The sequence below is a fragment of the Oratosquilla oratoria genome, chromosome 24 (assembly GCF_046742065.1).
Source record: "Oratosquilla oratoria isolate Oo_2021 chromosome 24, ASM4674206v1, whole genome shotgun sequence".
Taxonomy (NCBI): Eukaryota; Metazoa; Arthropoda; class Malacostraca; order Stomatopoda; family Squillidae; genus Oratosquilla; species Oratosquilla oratoria.
In genome coordinates, this window is record NC_134800.1 from 45,146,179 (window position 1) to 45,169,054 (window position 22,876).

At 38.7% G+C, this 22,876-nt stretch overlaps 1 protein-coding gene across 12 annotated transcripts in view; it reads right to left on the bottom strand.

Moving 5' to 3' along the window:
- Positions 1 to 2,305: 2,305 nt before the first annotated feature.
- The window catches only part of tgo (Aryl hydrocarbon receptor nuclear translocator homolog tgo), a 434,151-nt gene continuing 413,580 nt past the window's right edge, over positions 2,306 to 22,876 (bottom strand). For 6 of the 12 annotated variants that reach the window (XM_076208032.1, XM_076208031.1, XM_076208022.1 and 3 more), the window contains 10 exons: positions 18,998 to 19,170; positions 18,275 to 18,422; positions 17,255 to 17,457; positions 16,811 to 16,931; positions 16,319 to 16,477; positions 15,795 to 15,945; positions 14,239 to 14,378; positions 10,977 to 11,176; positions 10,631 to 10,754; positions 2,306 to 9,052 (listed from right to left, as the gene is read on the bottom strand). In XM_076208032.1, coding sequence (XP_076064147.1) covers positions 8,820 to 9,052; positions 10,631 to 10,754; positions 10,977 to 11,176; positions 14,239 to 14,378; positions 15,795 to 15,945; positions 16,319 to 16,477; positions 16,811 to 16,931; positions 17,255 to 17,457; positions 18,275 to 18,422; positions 18,998 to 19,170 — 1,652 coding nt within the window. In that variant the 3' untranslated portion in view covers positions 2,306 to 8,819. The remainder of the gene's footprint in view (positions 9,053 to 10,630; positions 10,755 to 10,976; positions 11,177 to 14,238; positions 14,379 to 15,794; positions 15,946 to 16,318; positions 16,478 to 16,810; positions 16,932 to 17,254; positions 17,458 to 18,274; positions 18,423 to 18,997; positions 19,171 to 22,876) is intronic. The other 6 variants (XM_076208024.1, XM_076208030.1, XM_076208029.1 and 3 more) reach the window with 2 other exon arrangements.

Below are 22,876 nucleotides of genomic sequence, written 5' to 3' on the forward strand. Positions count from 1 at the left end.
TAATTGTAACTGTTCCAGTGATGAATCCTAATGCTTTGTTACCTCTATTCCTTTAACCACTGTTTCCTGGATTTTAAGATCAGGACTCACTAGCACTCTCAAGTCTCACATTCAGTTTTCTCTTTCTGCCTTCTGGGTTGTGTAAACCTATGTTTAACACACTGTATTTTGAGATATTTAAGTTCATGTGCCATTTCACCGACCATGTGAACAATTTGTTAAGATCTTCCTGCAGTATCCCAGCATCCTCCCCTGACCTAATTTGGCATCCTGTTTTAGTGTCGTCTGCAAACTTACTAATAACTACTTGCTAATCACTAATTACTTAATAATTAGTCACCTACTAATCATTACTTACTTACTAATCACAAATAATCCCATTGTCCAAGTAGTTTATATACATAATGAACAGTAAGTGACCCAAAACAGAGCCCTGGGGAACACACTCCCATTTGGATTTAACCTCGGAAGGATTCCACATACAATAGGAACCCCACCCTTATCCTTAATGTTCTCAGCTGTACTCAGCTAATACCTTTGCCAACCATACACTCCTCAATCCCGTCTCTAACATCACCTGTGCCCGTCCAGGGGAAATGCACCTGAGTCCAATTTTTCCTACCTTTGTCACAAAAGGCCCTATCTAAAACCTCACCTGAATATCCTCTATGACCAAAATTTTACCTGTGGGCAGGGATCTAGCAACTGCCCTTCTCTTCTCTTGCATCTCCTTTGTCTCTTTTTGTAGTCCTGTGCGAGCTTGGAAAAAGTTCCTGCATTCAAACGGGCCTGGTGGTGGTTTTCTTCCACCTCCCCATGTTTTTCTTGTCACCATTTTTCATTGTCATCAGGTTTCAAACACCTTTATCCACGTTTTGGGCCTTAAAGCAAAAAACTCAAATCTCCTCTATAAGGCTCATAACAGTCTCCTCTCAGGCTACAATTCCACTATGAAGAGATTGTAGCACTGGTACTAATCACCACTTCACAACCATTTGCCACCTCTCTATTTAGAGTGGCTATCCCAGCATAACTTGACCTGATTGATGCCTTCTGCCCAGCTGCTGGCAACCAACCCCAAACTGTTCTCTCATTGCTACCACGGCTGCCTCCACACACACCTCTTTTTCTCAGTTTTAAGCTCATTCCAGTGAAAATACAACAGTGCTGTGGTCACTGTTTTTCTTAAATAGAAGCCCATTTTCCTGAAGAAGTCGATCATTGTTCCTGGAACTGGAGATCAATGTAAACAAACGTGTCTGCTAGGTGTCGGAAGCACTGGCTGAAATTGGAGGTAGGATGTTGGAGGAAAAATAGCCGTGTGATAATGCTTCTAGGCAGTGCCAGGGGGATGAAGCTGCATAATCCACTCTATGGTTTGTGCAGGAGTCATTAGTATTTATGTTCATGCTTGTTGAATTGGTAAATAGGTGGGGGGGGGAGAATCTTGTCAGATGGCTTCACGTGGCATTTGATCTTTTTTTGTTGAGGTTAGCCCTAAAGTGAGGCAGCCAGGCAGCTCACTTAAGTTTTGTTCTGGAAACCCACAATATTTGGGCATGAAAGCCTTTCCCCCTTGTTTTAGTTTACATAAACAATCATCTAATTGTTTTTAAGAGACCATGCTCTCACTGATACTAGCATTTTAATTCAGTTGCAGGTATGTCCCCACAGGAAAGGGGTTTATTGCTACTGGTTCCAAATCTACACAATCTTGCACCTAAAGTGCCAGGTAGTTCTGATCCTCCATTCTTAAAGGAACAAGGATTTGAATCAAACACGCAAATCAACATTCAAGTTTATTTGAATGCCGGCATTTTCAGTGTTACTGTAATGACAAATTCAGTAGATGTAGCACAAGGTAGGGGATGATAGGATCATTAAAAGGGATGAGGCGGTGATTGGTCCTCCTCACCTTATCAAAACCACACCCATCCACACATGCGCCGTCTGTCCTTCACGTTTACTCACAATCATTCATTCATTTACAAAACAAACTTTGTGTAGCATTTGAACAAGTACTGTGGTGGTGTGGGGGTGGGGTGCAGGCAGTCCTGACAACTGAAGAACACAGTGACAATCTATCCATCTAAATTCATTAACTTTAAAGGAACAGACCAAACAGCTGACTTGTTTTCATTAAACAATCAAGGCCATCAAATAGCCTCAACCTAGTATGCATGTGAACATTGTGTGATTTTGTGTGTGTGTGTGTGTAATATATATGCATATATATGTACATGCATACATCTATTTATTGTTTCGTTGTGTTGGTTCATGATGCCACATCTAGTTCCAGGATTTATTTATTTATTTATTTATTTTTTCTTTCTTTTTTCTCTCTTCGTATGGACGTGTGATTATGGGAGCAAGCGCCTTTCTGTCTTACGTTAATATGGCCACAGTAAAAAGATTACGCTCACTACCAATACCAGTAAAATAAAGCCAAAAAGCTTTTACATCATTCCTGCTCTTTGCCAATCATGCCCTGCTACCCACCCAGCCACACCACCATGGGGCTTGAGTGGAGACGGTTTTGAATTGTGCTAACTTGTTACAAAAGAGATCCCACAAATGCGGTTTAATGTTAAAACCTACTGTTAAAAGTTGATACAGATTACATTCCTTACATTCTACTCCTACAAACTGTTTTCTTCTGCAACACACAAGCTTACAAACTATACAGGTAATAATCATAATAATTATAATTCCTAGGGTCGTGTCTTTGTTGAACTACATCTAAGTGCGGAAGGCGGTGGCAGAGCTACGCCCAACCCCATTATTTAACACGGCCCTGACCTCCTAACACCCAACACCACCCGTACACCACCTCACTATGCCCTTACAATAGAAGTAGAGCATCATGACAAAGAAGGGCAAGTTGATATAAGTATTGTACAATAAAGACCGGTATTCAAGTGTGGATGTGGTGCATTGGTGCTGGGGTTCGTATCCCTCCGCCTCCCACCTTTGTTGATATGTGGCCATACAAGTGGTGAGCAAAAGCCATAAAATAACTACATCGACTTCACCCTTGTGTTTGCCTACTGCTTCCTCACAATGCACTCAGGTGCCTTGTACTGGTTTCAGTCAGGAGGTGAGTAATGCATGTTTGTATTGTACAAAGTGAGCGAAAATAATTTCATTTATTGGAAAAAAAAAAAAGGGCCTCTTAAGCCTGGCACCTAATGAAACTCTCAATTCTACAAATTCATCTTAGTATCATCCACACTTTTTCACAGACATCCTCCTCTTCTCTTCCTACCTTTATATTACAAGCTCCATGTGCCAGCTGCAAAAGTCCTCAGCAAAATTCAAAATATACAAAAACACCCAGGAATCAAAGGACCATCGTTCACTATGGCTAACCCCTATGGAATGAAGATGACGATGCAACCTTACGCCAGTCCTTGTTAGTCCATCCCTCCCCAAACACTAAAATATTCTTCTACTTAAAAAAATAATGAAGATATCATGAAAATGTCTCACTTCAAAGTACAAATTTGGCATGGGCACACTGACAGACATCAATATTGTATCCATTCTCGCATTATTTTTGGATATGAATATCTTTCCATTAAACCTGTACATATCCAACAGTGACTGATCAAATCAAGAGCAAAGATGTGGCCTTTATCTGTAGAGATATTTGAAAGTGATTCAATATCTTGTATAACATGCACTCTTTTTATTTGATGTAGTGCTTTAAAGATTTTGCCATGTCATAACACCAGTACATAGTTTCCTACAGTGACTCATCTCTGCCGTTGTTTATTACTGGCACTGCAGTTTCTAATGACAAAGATGAAGGCTTGTTGACAGTAATTTTCCTGGATCTTTTACAAAAAACTATAGCCTATTTTTCGAGGTGAATTTCACCATCTGTAAGAGCAGTTGAGGCTGGGGGGGAGCAGGTGGTGTATAAACATACATATTTCAGTCATTCCTTTAATAGCCAGGCTAGTGGGAACTAGGCTGCTGAGATGTATGGCAAAATTATTCAGTGCAATATGAGTAATATTAAGTCACCATAACAGCATCTCTAAAGAATTAAAATTATTTCCTTCTTCCAACATCGTCCTCCTTTGATCAATTACCCTGGCATGCACTGAAAACTATGAGCAGAGATGAATTATTTACCAATGCACACTTTATCTTGGTTCACGTACACCATATTCACATGTTTAACAAATACACACACATATGATACTGACAAAAGACAAATACACATTTTCTTTCTCTTAAAGGATCCCCCAATCCGCTATCTTGAAGTAAGCCAGTTACAGCTGGCCCCAGAAACAATGACTCCCTCCCTAATAATCTTTTTTCATGTCATCACAATGGATGTTTTAGTTTTGACGCTTATACTCCATTCATATAAACAAGGCATAGATTTTCCTCACTGTTGTGCTCATTTTTGGTTTGTATTTACCAGATTTTAATGAATTACAATTTCTATCTATATATCAAGGGTTTTTCCCCCATTATAAGAGAGGTAGTGAAGTCAAGGCACACACCCACTCCCACCCATTCCACCACCCTTGTTTCCCTCTTAGCTCCTCCTGGATGAAGGGTCATCCCGGGTATCCTGTCCACTGCCCGGGCTTCTGACCCAGGCAGTGGGTTATATGGTACAATTTGATAAACCAAATATTAGTAAAATAGTGAAGAAAATATTCACTTCCTTTGTAAAATGGAGTATACAACCCAAACCTCATATACATACATACACAAGGTGTTTACACATTTGAGGACTGTTAGTGCTACTGTAACCAAGTGCATGCCAAGAGGTCAAAACTGAGTAGGTTTGTTCTAGCAAATATGGACAATTTCATGTAGCTGGAGGGGCAGACTTGGACTCAAGATAGTATCCATCAACTTAAACCAGTCCTGTCTTGGTTGAATAAAATCACCTGTACTTAGCCAGAATAAAGTCAATAAAATATATCACTGTGTTGATGAGGTTAACTGAAACACTTTACTGAATGAACTCAATCATGGCAAAGCAAATAGTACCTATACTAACTTCCTTCTGGCTAAGAAACGGATGAAATGCGTCAAAAGTCATAAACAAATACTGCATATACAACATAACTTCTGACTGCTTCCTGGAATTATGAAAGCAGCCATACACAACACATTTCAGCTTCTGCCTATGTTCCTTGATTGTGTTGGTATATTTTTATTATACCCCCTCCCCCTTTATTTGAACTTTAAAATGTGGGACTTGTTACCTGGCATCACTACAACAGCTGGAAGGACTCGAGGTAATCCAGAACCTGTGCCATACATACGCTAACATTCCCATATGCAAAACATGTTTATTATCAGTGCTAAATCTTCATTTCAGGATGAGTAATTTATCCACTATACACTATAAACTAGAATGGATGTCAGGCATCCCCAATATCTACAATTTTTATTTATCTTTTTATTTATTTTTATTTTTTTAATCTTATTTTATCTTATTTTTTCAACTCAAATATTTCTCTCCAACTTGCTGGGTGTAACCAAACTCCCATGGCAGAAAAGAGATAGAATAGGGGGGGTCTTCACTCACATTACCTCCCCCCCCCCCACATTCACTTGCTTATTTATTTCTTTGCACCCACTTTGTATGCATTTCCTTCATGGGGAAAAATATCTATACACCTTCCTTTATTTCCCCCATCTTCCAGTCTGTCAATTTCCTCATCTATCCTCTTCTTTCTGCCCATCAGCAATGATTATGCTTCCCTTAGGTTATTGATGTGCCCCTCTCTTCCATTCTTTTACACCAATCCCCTACTTTCATCAATCATCCCATACCTCTCCTCCTTTTTGCCACATCCCTTTTATGCCCTTTTATTCTCTTTGTTCATCCTGTCTCTGTAAATTGTTCATATTCACCAAACTCCCCCTACTCGCATTTCATTCTCATATATTCATTGTTACAAAATTCTACCAATAATATTGACAGAAAGCTAATTTCATTTACAGGTTTAAGAGCTTAGCTTCTATATTTGTAGACCCAGTGATTCTGAATACTTGGTTACACAATGCGCTTTAACTACAAATGTCAAAATGGCACTGTTCACAGTGCAGCTTTTGTTTGAGTTTGCCGATTTCATGACCAGTTGGGAATAAGAATATAGATAAGATTCACCAAAGCAACACTGCATTGTTATGGTATATACAGTTAATTAAAATGGGTTCTAAATTCAGATAGAAATGAAACTGAAACACAGGAATTGTTAGGTCAAGTTTCAACAAGGGAGGATCCTTAGTGTGGCCCATATTTTCCCACATTAATTCTCTAGGGAGGTTACAATTCAAATTTGTAGAAGAATTCACCAATACAACAACTAAATTTGGAGAGTAATTAATTTTTTTTTTCAACACTCCTTTCTTTTATGAAAATGGCCGAGACTCGTTTACTGTACTTAATGCTTGTATCCAAATTAATTTAATTTCTTTCGAGTTTTCTGTGGCTTTGTGTACCAAACACTGGTGGGGGAGATTTATATATCAATAGACATATTGAGCAAACTGCATAATACTAGGCTTCCTGATGCACCATGAATAAAGTAATTTTGACATTAAGCAGTATTAAATGGTGTGCATATGTAGAGAAACATAAGTTTCTTGATCAGCAAGTAAATACCCAATGTTTTCGAATTACCCTCTAAATCGTCATTTCATTATTGGCAGAAATTCCGCTGTACTTTCTCCACAACTGCATGCACACAAAATGCACCATGCAGTCATGCAGCTTTAAAAACCATGTACATTTAGTGGCACGTCTCTACATGTACACAAACTTATAAATCATACATACAATTGAAAACTTCATCCATCTGAATGAATGATCTTAACTAAGGAAAAAAAAATTGTGTATTGTTCTGTGCACATTATACCAAATGCATTTAACAAATTTCATACAACAAAATACATTACAGTACTTCCTTTAAAGGGACATTTTCAGTCATCTATCAAGTACACTTAATTCATATAGTAAATTTTTCACTTCATCCTTGAATTTTGGTAAGGTTATCCAATGTATAAAACCAACCACAGTCTTGTTACTTCTAAGCAAGAAATTCATAGTGACTACATACTCCTACATAAACAGTTAATGTTTTACTACAGTAAGTTGGCCTAACGCTTTGAGGACTATTACCTTAACTTAAAAAGAAAAAGAAAAAATATACATACCACTGGAAGATAAAGGAAATAAAAATAAATAGGTGCACAGGAAATTTCAAATAAGAAGACTGAAAGGACGAAAAAGATCTTGGTGGGATGTTAAGGAAAAGAGGAGAGAGAGAGGAGGAGAAAAAAAAAAAAACGGAGTGAGAAATAATTATGAAACAAAGGCAAGTTTTCACTTGCCTTTGTGATAGTACACTTCTAGCCAAAATAAAATTTGTTGGTTACTACACTAATGGTAACACAATGGGAAGGATGAAATGATGTCAAGGGGATGAGAAAGCATGATGGAGTAAACACATCAGTGGGGTATACATAGCTCACATAGAAAAAAAAGTATTCATAATTTTACTGTAGCAAAACCACTTTTGATTGGCCTAATACTGATGGTCAGTTTGACAGTAGAACGCAAAGAAAAACAAACACTGAGAATGCTGAACCACATCTTGCAGGAAACTATGGTACCCATCCTGCAAATCATTGAACTATTATTGTCCTCTGGAAAATGATAGTAATATAAAATTGCAGAAAATGGTAATACCATACCCCTGCAGACTGTGATTTAACCCTGTGCACAGAGTGCACTAACACGGGGAAATTACAGTTTAACAAAAATTGCATCGCAGTGATACTGGCGTTATCCTGTGAACGATGGCAGCAACAAGCTGGGGCACCAAAAATGTGGCAAATGTTGCCAAGTGTTTCCACCCTCGACTACTTGTGTGGCAATTAAAACTGGTTCACACCATCTGGTGGCTTCACTCCAAACCATACAAACAAGGAAATAAATAACAACTATAAACAACTGGTACAGTTTCTTCCAACCATACGCTGAAAAAATACAGGTAATTTTATGGTATGTTACAACCATATGGGGTAACCATGGGGCATACCAAAACCATACAGCATAACCATGGTGGCATACCAAAAACCATATGCCATATCCATGGGGTATGCCAAAACCTATGGCATAATGATAGCCATAGTGTAAGACAATTACATAACCATATACGACCATACCACACTGAAGTGGTGCACCATAATCATATGGCATTTACAAAAATTGGTACATCCAAGCCATAAGACTATGCACAGTTGAGGTTCATAAAAATACCAGATGTGGTTTGTCCTGCCACTTTGTGTACCCATAGATTAGATGTCCTGGCTGGCAGAGCCTGGAACTTCTCTATATATCACCTATTATTAATATTGCATAAAAACTGAATAAAGTGCTGCAGTTCTCTACTTTACTTTCTTACCATACATTTTTTTTTTTCGTCACTTCTTAAGATATGCTAGTGCAAGTTCATTTCTCCCTCGGAACTTTTACACTCGAGACACTGTGCCAACCTCGTACAACTTATCTTGCACATTCCCTAGGTCCTGTTCAAAATCATTCCACCGAATTTATTTTAGGTCACTGAACTGCAAAAATCCTCCTGAGCTTCAACATTATGCCACAACACAGCATTGCATTCATTTGCACTATACACACAACTTTTCCTTCACTTCTAGACCCTTTCAATGCACTGAACTGTTCCTGAAAGTCCACTTCATATCTCTTACTTCAGGTCCAACTTTTGCACTCCCTGATCTCAGAGGGTGACTGTTGCACCCCTTTCCCCGTGTCTTCATTCAAAACTTGGGTTAAACATGTTAAGGTCATCAAATCCAGTGCCTGCACTCTGATCTAGGATCTGTAGCATGTCTGTAAGTTCGTGTTGTGAACCAGTTGTTGGTGCACCAGCTGCAGCCGCTGCTGCTGCAGCAGCTGCAGCATGGTGTGCTGAAGCTGCATGGGGATGGCCTGTACTCGATGATGGGCCAGCACTGGAGCCTTCACTAAGGCTGTACTGCCATACTCCTGCAAGACAAAGATATTTATATACCAAAGATTTCTCCTTTATAAGGGAGGTAGCCAGCTAAAGCTACAGTTACATTAGTCAATGGAAAGTTTGGAGTCCAAACTTATGGCAGGACAAACATTCATCCATCCAACCCTATATTTGAACGAGTAGTTAAGACTAGTTTAGGCGAGTCCAACCTTGCCATTGGAGATGTTTAAGAATCTGCTTGAAAAGAACTATAGAAGAAGAAGAAAAAGAGGAAAACAACTATAGAAGAAGAAGAAAAAAGAGGAAAAACGGGGGGGAGGCAATGTACAGATTTACCACATAGGAGGAAAATGAGAAATAAAAAGACGAGAATTACACTACAGTATCATGTGTGTTCTAGGTGCCAGAGGAGCATAGTATTGTAACAAAATCGAAAACCAAACTACATTTGTGTGATTGCATTACACATTTGATATGTTCCATATGGAATTGTTCCTTCAACTTTTATATAGCTTATTCCATTCAATTTATGTTGTGGCAAAACAATAGGCAAGAAGAAGAAGAAGAACAACAACAACAACACTCCTGTGCTATCCAGCAAGTTCATTTCCCTAAAGGAGGAAGAGAAGACACTAATGCAATGAAATTGTGCCTTGCTACTACCATTCTTGCTGCTGATGTAGTAGCTTTAATGAATGCTCAAAAGAAGAAACCCAGACAATGTTGGGTAAGGCCATGAATTGAGAGAAAATCCAAGAATGTTTTCAACAATTTGTTGAAAGAGATGAGCCTAGCAGATGAGCAAGGCTTCTATGTTATCATCAAATGTGTAGAGAAGAATTTTACTGAACTGGAATTGGTGCCATCCATCATTAAGAAACAAGGTACCAAGGTGAGGGAACCACAAACAGCATGAATAATTTCTGCACGTAGTGAGCAAATGTTTACACCATAGTGGTAGTCAAATGACTGTTTAATTATTACAACTATATACACTCCATACAATTTCTTTTCTATTTCAAGGTAATTTTATACCAGTGAATAATTCATCTCTTATTACTGAATAAGTTGTATACTTTTACAAATATGCCATAAATATGAATACTGTTAACATAAATCTTCAGTTTTCCCTTGGATCTCAATGGCATGGTTGCAGGCATCTTTCCTCCAACCATACACTTAGAATCCAAACAAAATCCTCCTATCTTGGAATTATGCAAACCTCACATGGGCCTTCATTAAAAATGCCAGACCAGAGGTGAGGAGTGTTCCTTTATTTCTCCATACCTCTCAGGTTAACTACTATCTTACTCCCCTCCCCTACTCTATGGTCAATTTCTTCATCCAGTTTTCCACCTTCATGTATATCCACTCCCAGACATCTGTAACTTCCTATTGCTCCATGTTCTCATACACAATCCAAAATCTGACCAGATATCAACTCTTATAATTAGTTTTAAATATGCTCTATTTTCTCATACTGTACATCACAAAAACCTGATGTAAACATGATTAAGTCATATTCCTGTAAGTATGAACATATTCTTAACAGATTCATTATTCTCAGGTAGGAGAGGTACATAATAAAATCTTGTCTAATGACCTACCTGTAGAAGCTCCAGGTGATGTATATGATGGAAGGGAGCGAACTGTGGAACTTAACGCTGTGTATGAAGGTGTGGAGGGGGAACGGGAGGGGCTCATATTACCATAACCATAGCCTTCACTCCCCTGAAGAACAAAATTTGTACGTGCAATGAGTACTTCATCACCTTAGAAAAATATATATATATCATATTTATACATAAAATGAATTCAATATTACCCCCAAGGGGTGTATATCCTAGTCTGTATTTCTACATTTCTATATGATTTTCCTAAGTTAAATCTGAGGTTCTTACAAAAAAAATAAAAAGTTCCAAATGTCCCATTGGCATAAGTAGTCCAACATACACAGGTTACCTGTCTCAGGTGGGAGTTGTTCCAGGCAGGCTGGGCAGGAGTAGGCGAGGAAGGCTTGCTAATGCGTGGCAAAGGATTGGCCTGTGACGTTAATGGCTGTGCTTGTGGTGTACTGGGTGAGTACCCAATGGGAGATGCCCCTTCTCCATAGCTATATACACCCTGGGTACTGCTGGGCCTGGCTGTGTCACCTTGTGAAATGAAATGTATCCAATTAATAATAATGATCCACATTTTATCAGTGAAGGTGGTAAGTGGAAAATAGAGTATTCTTGATGTTGAATGTGGAGGAGGATAAGGAAGGATTGATTGTGGCAGTGGGAGGCACTATGAAAATTACAGTGATGGGAGAGGGAAAAGAGAGATTTATGAAAAGATGAAGTACAAGAAGCTTTGAAAATTATGAGAACTGGTAAAGCACCTGAGTTGAAAGGGGGTCATATGGAGTGTGAAAAAGTGATGTGGACTGGATAGCGAGGTTTAATGGATGTCCAAGGGAGGGGAGAGTGCCAGGGGACTGGAGGAGTGCCTGTATAGTTCCACTTTACTAAGAAAATGGGAACAAATGTGATTGTGGTAGTTTTAAAGGGATCAGTTTGTCGAGTGTAATTGGAAAGGCTTATGGGAGGGGGTGGTGGATGGAAGGGTGGTAGATAGAGTGTTAATGGACTATGTAGAGGTAGATAGGAGTATAATAGGAAGAGTTAAGGATGTACATGTGCTAAGGGGAGAGAGTGGGGGAATATCAGATCATTTTCTGGTGGAAGGTAAGTTGAGAGTGGAGGAAAAGGACAAAAGGTAGGGAGGTGCTTTGAGTGAACTCTTTAAATGAAAAGGAGGAGTACAAGAAGAAGCCGAGACAGGAATGGGAGGGAGTGAAGGATAGAGTAGAGCTAGGAGTGGAGGAGGAATGGAGATGGTTCAAGGAGGGAGTCACAAAGTGTGCAAAGATGGTGTGTGGAAACAGAAGGACAGGAGGAAATAGAAGGAAGGGTAGTGAATGGTGGGGTGAGGAAACAAAGAGGGTTGTAGAAGAGAAGAATCGAGCTTACATTGGTTACAAAATAGGACGAGGGAGTCATATAAGAGGTACAAAGAAACGAGAAGTAAAGCATAAGTTAAAGGAGGCAAAGAGGAGAATAGATGTGAAATGGGGTAAGAATATGACAAAATTTTAAAAGTAATAAAAAGATGTTTTGGAAAGAAATTAAGAGAGGAAGAGGAGGCAAATCAAGTAGAGAAGAAAAGGTAAAGGTGCAGATGGAGAGATGATAATGGAAGAGAAAGCAGTAAGGGGAAGATGGGCAGAGTATTTTTGGGAGTTGTTAAATGTGAAGGAGGATAGTGAGGGAAAGATAGCTGCAGTGGGAAGTGCTAAGAAAATGACTGATGAGTGAGGAAAATGGTGGAGAAATAAGGAAGGATGAAGTTATGGCAGCTGTTATGATGAGAGCAGGTAAGGCACCTGGTCTGGATGGATGCCATGCAGAATGTCTAAAAAAAAAAAAAAAAAAAAAAGGGAGGTACAGTGATGGACTGGCTGGTGAGGTTATTTAATGTTTGCTGGAAAGAGGGTAGAGTGCCTGTATAGTTCCACTTTACAAGTGAAAAGGGGACAAGTGTGAATGTTGTAGTTTCAGAGGGATTAGCTTAAGTGTAGTTGGGAAGGCTTATGGGAGGATCTTGATTGAGAGGAACAGAGGGAGTAATTGGTGAGGAACAGTGTGGATTTAGGACAGGTAGAGGTTGCGTAGATTAGATTTTTCTGGTAAGATGTCAGAAAGCTATAGTAAAAGGTAAGAATGTTTTTTGGGCTTTTATAGATCTGGAAAAGGCTTATGACAGGGTAGACAGGAAGGCACTGTGGGAGGTTTTGCAGATATACGGGATAGGAGGAAAGCTTCTAGGAGCTGTCAAGAGTTTTTATGAGAGTAGTAGAGCATGTGTCAGGATTAGAAATGGAGAGAGTGAGTGGTTTGAGGTAAAGGTGGGACTACGTCAGGGATGTGTTATGTCGCCCTGGCTGTTCAACTTATACATGGATGGGGTGGTGGGTCAGGGGTTGGAGATGTTAACAGAAAACGGAGAAAAGTGGGAGGTGAGCCAGCTGTTGTTTGTGGGCGACACTGTGCTTGTAGCAGGATCAGAGGAGGGATTGAGAAAGTTGGTGACAGAGTTTGGGGGGAGTGTGTGAAAGAAGAAAGTTGAAGATAAATGTGGGTAAAAGTAAGGTGATGAGATGTACAAGGGGTGAAAGTGGCAGCAGACTGGAAGTGAGCATTAAGGGAGAGCGACTGGAGGAAGTGGATAGTTTTAGATACTTGGGTGTGAATGTGGCAGGAAAGGGTGAAGGTGGAGGTAGAATGTAGATTGAGAGAAGCGAGTAAATGCCTTCATGGATTAAAAAGTGTAATGAGTAGACATTTAGGAATGGATGCTAAGAGGAGATTGTATGAAGGAGTGATTGTGCCAACAGTACTGTATGGGGCAGAAACATGGAACATAAGAGAGGAAGAGAGAGAAGAATTTTGAATGTGTTTGAGATGAGGTGTCTGGATAGAGTAAGAAAGAGAACAGGGTTGGTAAGGGAGTTGGGAGATAGGGTGGATGAAAGAGTATTAGGATGGTTTGGACACGTGGAAAGAATGAGTGAAGAAAGACTAGTAAAAGAGGTATGTGGAGTGGGTGACCTAGGATGAGATGGCTGGATGGGGTGAAAGGGGCTTTGGGGAAGAGGGGAAGGACAGGAGAGGACAGAAGACAGGGGTGAACGGAGAATGGTTGTATATGGATGATGTTGTAATGCATGAGGTGGAATGGGGGGTGAGGTATTATGTGTGAGAAAAATTTGGCACAGCCCTAAGGGATTTTTCCCCGTCTTCTCCTTTCAGCATGAGGGGATGGAGAGGGGGGTCGCTGATTTAATGAAGTGGCCTTGCTGTGGATGTGCTGTCTTGAGACACTGCTTGTGACCGAGGGCAGTGGACAAGATGCAGGGATGACCCATCATCTAGGAGGTGCCAAGATAAGAGGGAGGGTGGAGGGGAGTGGAGTGTATTTAGGGATGAAATGGGTGGGAATGGTCTTTATGCCTTTTTCTTTTTGGCTATCTCCCTTGTAAGAGGAAAAAAGCCTTTGGTATATGTATGTCTTCACTCCTCCATTTCCTTGCCACATTCATGATCCTAAATACTACAAGCTTTCCATTTTCTCAAATATATCAAAGCAGAAATGAAAAGGAGAACAAACTTACTATGAATATGTGACTGAATCATGTGTGGATAAAGTTCACGCTGTCTCTGTAGTGAGTAGTCGATACCTGGTTGGTGAGAGTACTGAGTGGTGAGATCCTGGTGTTCTCCCCCACTCACTTCACTGCCTGCTTGGGTTGTTCTGTGGCACAAGAGAAGTCATATTTGTAATATTACTATCATATCTGATACATTGAATTACAGTTAAAGAGAAAATATGCAAATCCTGATATCTATCTGTATACCTAGGACCTCTTTCCCCCTTCTAAGGAAAGGGAGCCTGCCAAGGCAACCCACCCCCACTACACATTTGTTTCCCTCTCATCTTAGCTCCCCATGATATATGATGAATATATTGGGATTTCAAGTATCTATGCCAGGGATTCTCAACCATTTCCCATTATGTACCCCAAGAGTCATCAGACCATCGACCCATACCCCCACTAACTAGACACAGAATATAGAATGGTATTATATTTAGACTAATTAAATATACAATGGCACCGCAGTGGATATCAAATGATTAAAATTGTAATTACATGATACTGGTATGCACTTCTTCAACATTCATTTTCTCTCTGCAGATTTAAATGTTAGATGACTAGCGAAAGACTACTCAAAGTACCTCTAGTAAACTGTCCCGCAAACCCTAGGTTGAGAACCCCTGACCTAAGACCACATGTTGTCAAAACTGACCTCTTATTCTAATGAAATCATTTGACATTAACTAGGATTGCATCAGTTTTGTGAACCCGATAATTTAGGGACCTTGGTGACTTCCTTGTGGACCACTTCCATACCATTCTTTTACGATAATGCTCAAGTCAAAAGCAATACGTACAGCTTTTGTGGTAGGTCCTGACAGCCAAAGTAGGTTTATTCCTATCACTTCAATTTATAGCAACTCCCCTAACTCATTCACTTGTGAAATTTACAGAATTGACATGAAGTACATCCCTTTGGGTTGCATCATTTCCTCATCCATTTACAGCCTCTCTCCACTCGCTCTTATCTTTTGCACTCTCAATTCCTTGCTCGACATTCCCTTTCACTCCTGTTCATCCACCTCATTCCCCTGCCTAGTACCCTCACATCTATCTCCCTTGTCACTTCATCTATATCCATACTCAGCATCCACAGTGACATTACACAACCCTAGTGCAGCCACACCTTCACAAACCATTCACCCTCTCCATTCTCTACCTTCACAAAAACTATTACTCATATAAAAATCTCTGAATACATGCAGTGAGCTGTATAATCTACCCTTAATGAAGTATTACCCCCATTCCATACTGGGTAACACTTGCTTTTATTATGGCTATCTCCAGGCTATGCTGTTCAACTGTATGGTACCACTTCAGAAGTAAGAAAGTTAGTATCTCATATATATATAATAAAGAGCTATATACAGAAACAAGTTCTGTAACCTCATCTCTTGAGAATTTCTATTAATCCCCTTATGTGAACATTATGGCTAACAACTGGGAGACCAGAAATATGCTTAACATAAAAATTTCATAAATCAAAGTACATCAAATAACAAATAATGACTTACTTTGCAGCAGAATTGGTGCAAACAATATACTCTATATCATCTGTGTATGGATTGAGGAAGGCAAAGGCTGATGTTCTCAACCAAACCCATTCACGGTTCTTTCCTCGGAATCTGTACATTACGGACATCACCTGTCCTTTCAGTTTCAACACTGCATAACAAAATAAGATAAACATTAACATTTATGCTGACTATGAGTATGAATGTCAGTGCATGTGTACACAGGAACATAAGATAATGTGATTCATGAAATTAAAGTACACGCTTGGAAATTGAGATCTACAAAGATCTTGATCAAGATATGGGTTTGTAATTATTTTTCTACATTTCATTGTAAAAGAAGCAAAATAATTCGTGGAGGAAGAATTTTTTTTTATATTGGCAACGTGGGAGAAAATACTTTGTAATAGCAAAATCAGGTTAACTGTGCATCATGTAACTAAATTTTCCCCAGTGAAATAAAATCATGAGGTTTGTCAAGGTAAGACTACCAACTTAGAAACACATTTCTAACTGAAACAAACCTTGGTCAAAGCTTTCTTTCATATGCGACTGATCCTCAGGATGGAAGAAGTCAAAGCAGGACTTTGCAAGAAGTTCCTGGGGTGAGTAACCAAGCACATTGAGCACACGCTGGTCTACAAAGGTAAACTTGCCATCCATGGCATGGCGGGATATGAATTCTGCAAAAAAATTAGCACCGATTAAAGTTTTGTACCTTAAATGACTTCAGCAAATCTATCTACAAACTTTAAATCTAAAGTATACTGGTGGCACAATTCTGATGCGGCCAAACTCCTCCAATCTCTGCTGCGTGACCCTATAATCTTCAAAGCTCTCCAACCTCTCTCCTTTTAAATTCACCTCCCTCTTACTGACACCCTCTCCCCTAGTACATCTCATCATCTTACTTTTGCCCATATTTACTTTCAGCTTCCTCTCATATAACCTCTCAAATTCTGCCATTAACTATAAATGTCTATAAACTGACATTATAGATTAAACAAGTTCTTTACCATTTTGTGAGTTTGATCCCATGAGGTCTGAAGTGTTTGGTGTGGAGGTGACTTGGAGGCGTCCAATGGCAACTAGGCAACAATGTGAGGACCCATGTGGCTCTTCTTCACTCCTGTCCATCTGAAAAGAGATGTATACTTTATAACTTAATGAAACAAAACAAAAAATATACATAATTCAGTGTGTCATACATGGAAATTTCACACTTTAAAACTATCATTACAACAGCAGCATGAGAGGAAAAAGAGAGAGGTAAAAATCAATATTAGGGCTACACTTTAAATGTGTGTAGATTGCCAACAATATGCTGTAAACAAGGAAAAGAATGCAAAGGAGAAGATTAAACTAGAAGGAATGAACAAAAAATAAGTAAAACAATTACGTAAACCAAGACATAATCGACATAACAATCTACGGATTTATTCATCAACTTCTCTCATTACCTGAACACCTGTTGGAGGCCAGTTCTTGATATATCCTGTACAGTGAACCACAGCATAATTGTGTCCATCTGTTGCAGGTCCTAGAGAATTGCGTTGCCGGAGTCTGTTAAGATGTCCAGCAGACATGTTTTCTGCTGTAACACTACCAACCTTCAAGCGGCAGATAAAACCTCGCCGGGAACCCATACATAGTCTCATTGAGGCTGTGGGAATGATGGTAAACAAAATATTCTGTAAATTTTATTGAATAATATTTCTTTACACTAAAACCTGTGCTTTACTATTATAATGAGAATGGGGATATTTTCAAAGGCTATATATTCTATATACATCTTTTTTTCCCCTTATAAGGGTGGTAGCCTAGTCAAAGACATGCACCCACTCCTACCAATTTCACTCCCATCCACCAAACCTTGTTTTCCTCTTATCTTGGCTCCTCATGGATGAGGGGTTACCTCTGTCTATTGCGCACCACCAGTGCAGCAAGGCAGCATATCCAAAACAGGGCTGCTTCAGTTAAACTGCAACCCCCTTTTCCCCATCCCCTCATGCAGAAAATAGAGAAGACAGGGAGAAATACCTTTGGGCTGCGTCAAAATATCATCCCTATGCAGCTATCCTCCACTCACCCCTATTCCCTGCCTTCCCCCTTCCTTGTTCAACAGACATTCCTCTCTTGCTCAAAACCCCTTTCACCCCATCTATCCACTTCATCCTTGCTCATCCCCTCAAGTTCACTCCATCCACCTCTGCTTTCAACACCTCTTATGCTAATCTTTCTTCACTTATTCTTTCCATGTGGCCAAACAATCTTTCATCAGCCCTATCTGCCACCTTTCAAAGGCACACACATATATATCTTTACTTTTTTTATTTTTTTTTATTAAACTTCTGTATGTTCACAGCTAAGTCTAAGATTAACTTGCAAATTTCAACAAAATGCCACTCTATTTTAGTTTTCAAAATTAAACAACTAGTTCAACTATAATCAGTAGACCAATAATTTTTGCTAGAACTTACATTGATGACCCTCCTTTTTGACTGTGCCCGTTTTGAGGTCAAGTATTCTGCCTTGGTTGGCTGGTTCCTGTGTGCTTAACTGTTCACGAACTTTGTCCACATCTTCGGGATGAACATGTTCATATATGCACGACCCAAACCATTCACTCTGCAAACAGTTATGTTTTACATTAGGGCAAGGTGAATAAATAACACATTTGGGTTGTATGTAAGAATAGTGATTTTCAAGAACAACTTTTCTAAGATTTTATAATTAAAATAAAGCAAAATTATACCAAGAAAGCGAGTAAAATTCTAATCATGCTTTTCAATTGGGGAAAAAATATATATACATTATATATCAGGTCTACTGTTCACAAAAAACACTTGAAAATACACTACATAAAGACAATAAGGAATCTCTGAAAGATAATTAAAAAAACAAAAAACAAAAACGAGTCTGATGGACATGTTATATGACAAAAACATAAAATAGTTTGATAATCACACATGAAACTCAAAAAAAAAAAAGTATAGTTTGCAGCATTCGGGATTATAAAGCTCAGTTGTTCAAAGTAAATGACTTTTTTTTTTTTCTTATGGTCTCAAAGACCACATATATTTAAAATAAAAAAAAAATTGAATGGCAGTCCTTAATCAATATCTGAACATTACAATATAGAGATTCACAACTTTAAAAATTTACACTATGTAGACAGTTCAAATTACTTGTAGCACACTAACCTGTGTCTGATTAAGAACTGGTGTAACAGAATCCGATGCATAAATGATGCGACCTGTGTCACAAGCAACCACAAATAGAAACCCATCGGCAGCTTCAAGGATGAGGTGTTTGAGCTCTTGGTCGGTTAAGAAGGATGGCTTATATGTTCCATCCACATTGGTGTTACCTGTTCCTGTTGGAAACCAATCCTCATGAGAAAATGTTACCACACTACACTCACATTTGTTGGCAAATAGCATCCAATTCCTGGGCAACTTCAAATGAAAAGCTCTTTGTAGATTCCAATGCATGCATGAATTTTCTTCTCAATCAAAAGCAAACATTACCAAGCCTACATGTTTAAAAAATACTCCAATTTCCTCTATATTATTCCTTTTCAATTGTACAATACAATCAATAAAGAATCTTAATTCCTTAAACTACAGTGCTAATTTACCCAGAATTAATGTCAACCTCAACAATAAGTCTTCTTCATAAACATTCATGTCACTTGTCCACATGTAAACTTTTGAAGAACAAAAGAGGAGTACAAGAGAACCAGAAACAAATACACGAGAATTAGAACGGAGGAAGAAACTTTGAAAAAGATGTAACTGACAAATGTAAAGACAAACCTAAATTTTTGTACAAGTAATCCCCAGTTATCGTGGGAAATTGATGACAATAAATCCCCCACAATAAAGAAAATCATGATCATGGTATTTGCAAACTAACTGGGGAAACTCTTAATGGTTCCCAGACAATGATTTCTCCCCAAATACCTTTAGTAGGCCTATGAGCCATGCAATCATCAGGTAAATATTAAATAACCCAGTATTTAGTTAATGTAAGTATAACTAATACATTAGAGTAATAAATAAAGTAATCTTTGAGATGTCCAACACAAAAATGCAAGACCAGCATATGGAACTCATGGGCCAATGGTGACACTCTTGAGCTCTGATCCACATTCATGGATGGGGACCTGGCTGCACTAATTAATATTTCAGCCAATTTCTGCCATACTAATAAGGGTCAGGACTGCATTAAAACTGTGATAACTGACCCCACATTAGAAAGGGTTATCTGCACAGATTTGTAAATGGCAAACTGGGACATGGAGAAGGAATCTCTAAGCTACAAGATGGAACAGTATATGATGAAAAAAAAAAAAAAAAATGAACTAGTTTCCTATTGATATTCATTACAGAAAGTAATAATCATGGAACTGAAGTCATGTTGAAGGATATATAGTAAACATGTGAGTGCAAGAGGTACATAAATCAATACAGACCCTTGATGTGAACAGGTCCTCTGGGCCAGATGGGCATTCCAACTAGATACTCAAAGAAGGCCGGCAACAAGGGACCAATAACAGATGCCTGCACAAGGTGGTTGTACAAAGGGGATCAAAGAGAGTCTGTCTACCTGCAGCCCATCTTCAAACCCCGTATCAACTTACTCAAGTCCATTTGGAAGTGAAGCCCCAAGTGGCTCACACTTGATCTTCAGACTGGGCCCAAGATCTTCCTTTATTAACTTCATCTGTAATTCCTTCATCTTTAAAAGCTGAAAGCTTGCCACATGTATGTGTGTGTGTGTGTATTTACCTAGTATCTATACCTAGTTGTATTTTACAGGAATGGGGAGTTATGTTCGTGGTGTCCTGTCTTTGTATCTCGCAGTGTCTAGTTTGCTCTTAAATGTGTGTATTTACCTAGTTGTATCTCATAGGAAGGGGAATTATACTCATGGTGTCCTGTCTCTGTATCTCACCATGTCTAATTTGCTCTTAAATTTGTGTATTGTTTTTGCACACACTATTGTGTGTGTTTTTTACATCTACTTCATTGTAGTTCAAAGCAACAGAGCTATTTTCATAGGGTCCTATCTCTATATTCCCGATGGTCACATGACCTTGAATTCTTCTGTTATTTGACTACACCATTTCTTTATCCAAATGATCCTATGAATCAATGTTTGTATACAGAAAACTGTATTTCTAATGTCTTTCAAACATCCACCTATTAATTTTATAATTATTATAAATTTTATCATTTCTATTATTTTTCTCCCTTCATCCAATGGTTTCTGGTTTCCCTCTGATCTCAAACTAAGTGGATCAGATAACCTTTTCCTTCTCTTTAGTATTATGTTGGCAGTTCCAAAATATTCAGTCTCATTCCATGTTTCATCAGTAAGATCTGGAATAATTTTAGTCATGGTTCTCTGAGTTTTCTCAATGCGGATTACGTCTTTCCTTTAACCAAATCTCTAGTCTAGGGTGAGTTATGTTTTTGTTTATCATATATTATTTTTCATACTTATTCTCCTTCATTTTCATATTATCATTATTTTTCATACTTATTTTCATTCATTTATCATACAAATTTTCCATTTCTTTTCATCCATATAAAGGAATACCTTCCACTTAGTTTCTGCGTCTCCCCAGTGATCTTCTGATCTGCGTTTCTCGTGACATTTTCCAAAACCATCATACATAAGAACATAAGAATGAACAAGACTGCAAGAGACCATAAGGCCTACAGTAGGCAGTTCCATGTCCATGACCACCTGTCTGTCATTCCCATCCATAACGTTGTCTAACCTTTTCTTAAAACAAATTATAGTTTCAGCGGTCACTACATGATTACTAAGTCTATCCCATTCACTGACCATTCTATTGGTAAATCAGTTCTTGCCTATTTCCTTCTTAAATCTAAATTTGTCCCAATTAAATCTACGAATCCTGCCCTGTTGTCTTAGGATGATGACCTTGTTTATATCACCCAAGTCATTTTCACCCTTAATATGACGATGACCTTGTCTGCATCACCCTCGGTCATTTTCCAAGTCATTTTCACCCTTCGCATGTAATGAGCTCGTTTCCCATTCTGCAGAGCAAAGATGGCTTCTACCCTCCACATCTTCTATTCATTTACATTAAACGTAATATCCCATACCTGACTCTTTATAACTATAGTATACTAGAATGGAGCTATGCTCAACGGGTTTCGTTTTTGTATTTCCACTTATAAAACAGTCTTAAATTCATTTATATTACTGGACAGTGTGATTTATTTTTACATTGTGTGTGTGTGTGTGAGATTTACCATTATCTTGGATCACGTGTTGGACTCGTGATCGACAGCTATTTCCTTCCCGGAAGAGCTCAGAGCTCGTAGGCTATATGACCGATCTATGATCTGTGTGTGTGTGTGTGTGTATTTACCTAGTTGTATTTTACGGGAAGGGGAGCTATGTTCGTGGTGGTGACCCGTTTTTGCATCTCGCTAGATCAAGTTTGTTCTTAAATTTTTGTATTGTGTTTGCACACAATACTTTTTCGTCCAATTTGTTCCATATATCTATCACTCTGTGTGGGAAGTTGTTCTTTTTCATGTCTCTTCTGTAGCTGTGTGTGTATGTGTGTGCGCGCACACACACCAATAGTTATACTCATGAAGTCCCGTCTCTATATCTACATTCATCAAAATCTGCTTTAATTTTTAATACTGTCCACCTAAACGTTGTCTTTTTCTAATGTTACACAAATTAATGCATCTATGTTTACTGCTACGTTTCTTTACAAGAAATCTGCTTCATTTAGTCTCTTGCTGTGTCCTTTCCATGTTATTTCATCCCAAAGTAAGACATCATCTCCATTGAAAGCCTCCTTTTTAGCCATCCCACTTCTACCTCTCTTATTTTATAGTGTGGGCAATCTAGTTTATTACTTAATTTCTTTTTATAGTACGCCTTGTCAGCCAGCCAGGGGAGGGCCTGTTCTACGTAGTTACCGTCCTTTGCACTCTAATTCTTCCTAAATAATTTTCACTGTTGTACACTGGTAGTATGATTGTAAGTGGGTCTCAAGGATTGAGTCCTACTCTAAGCAA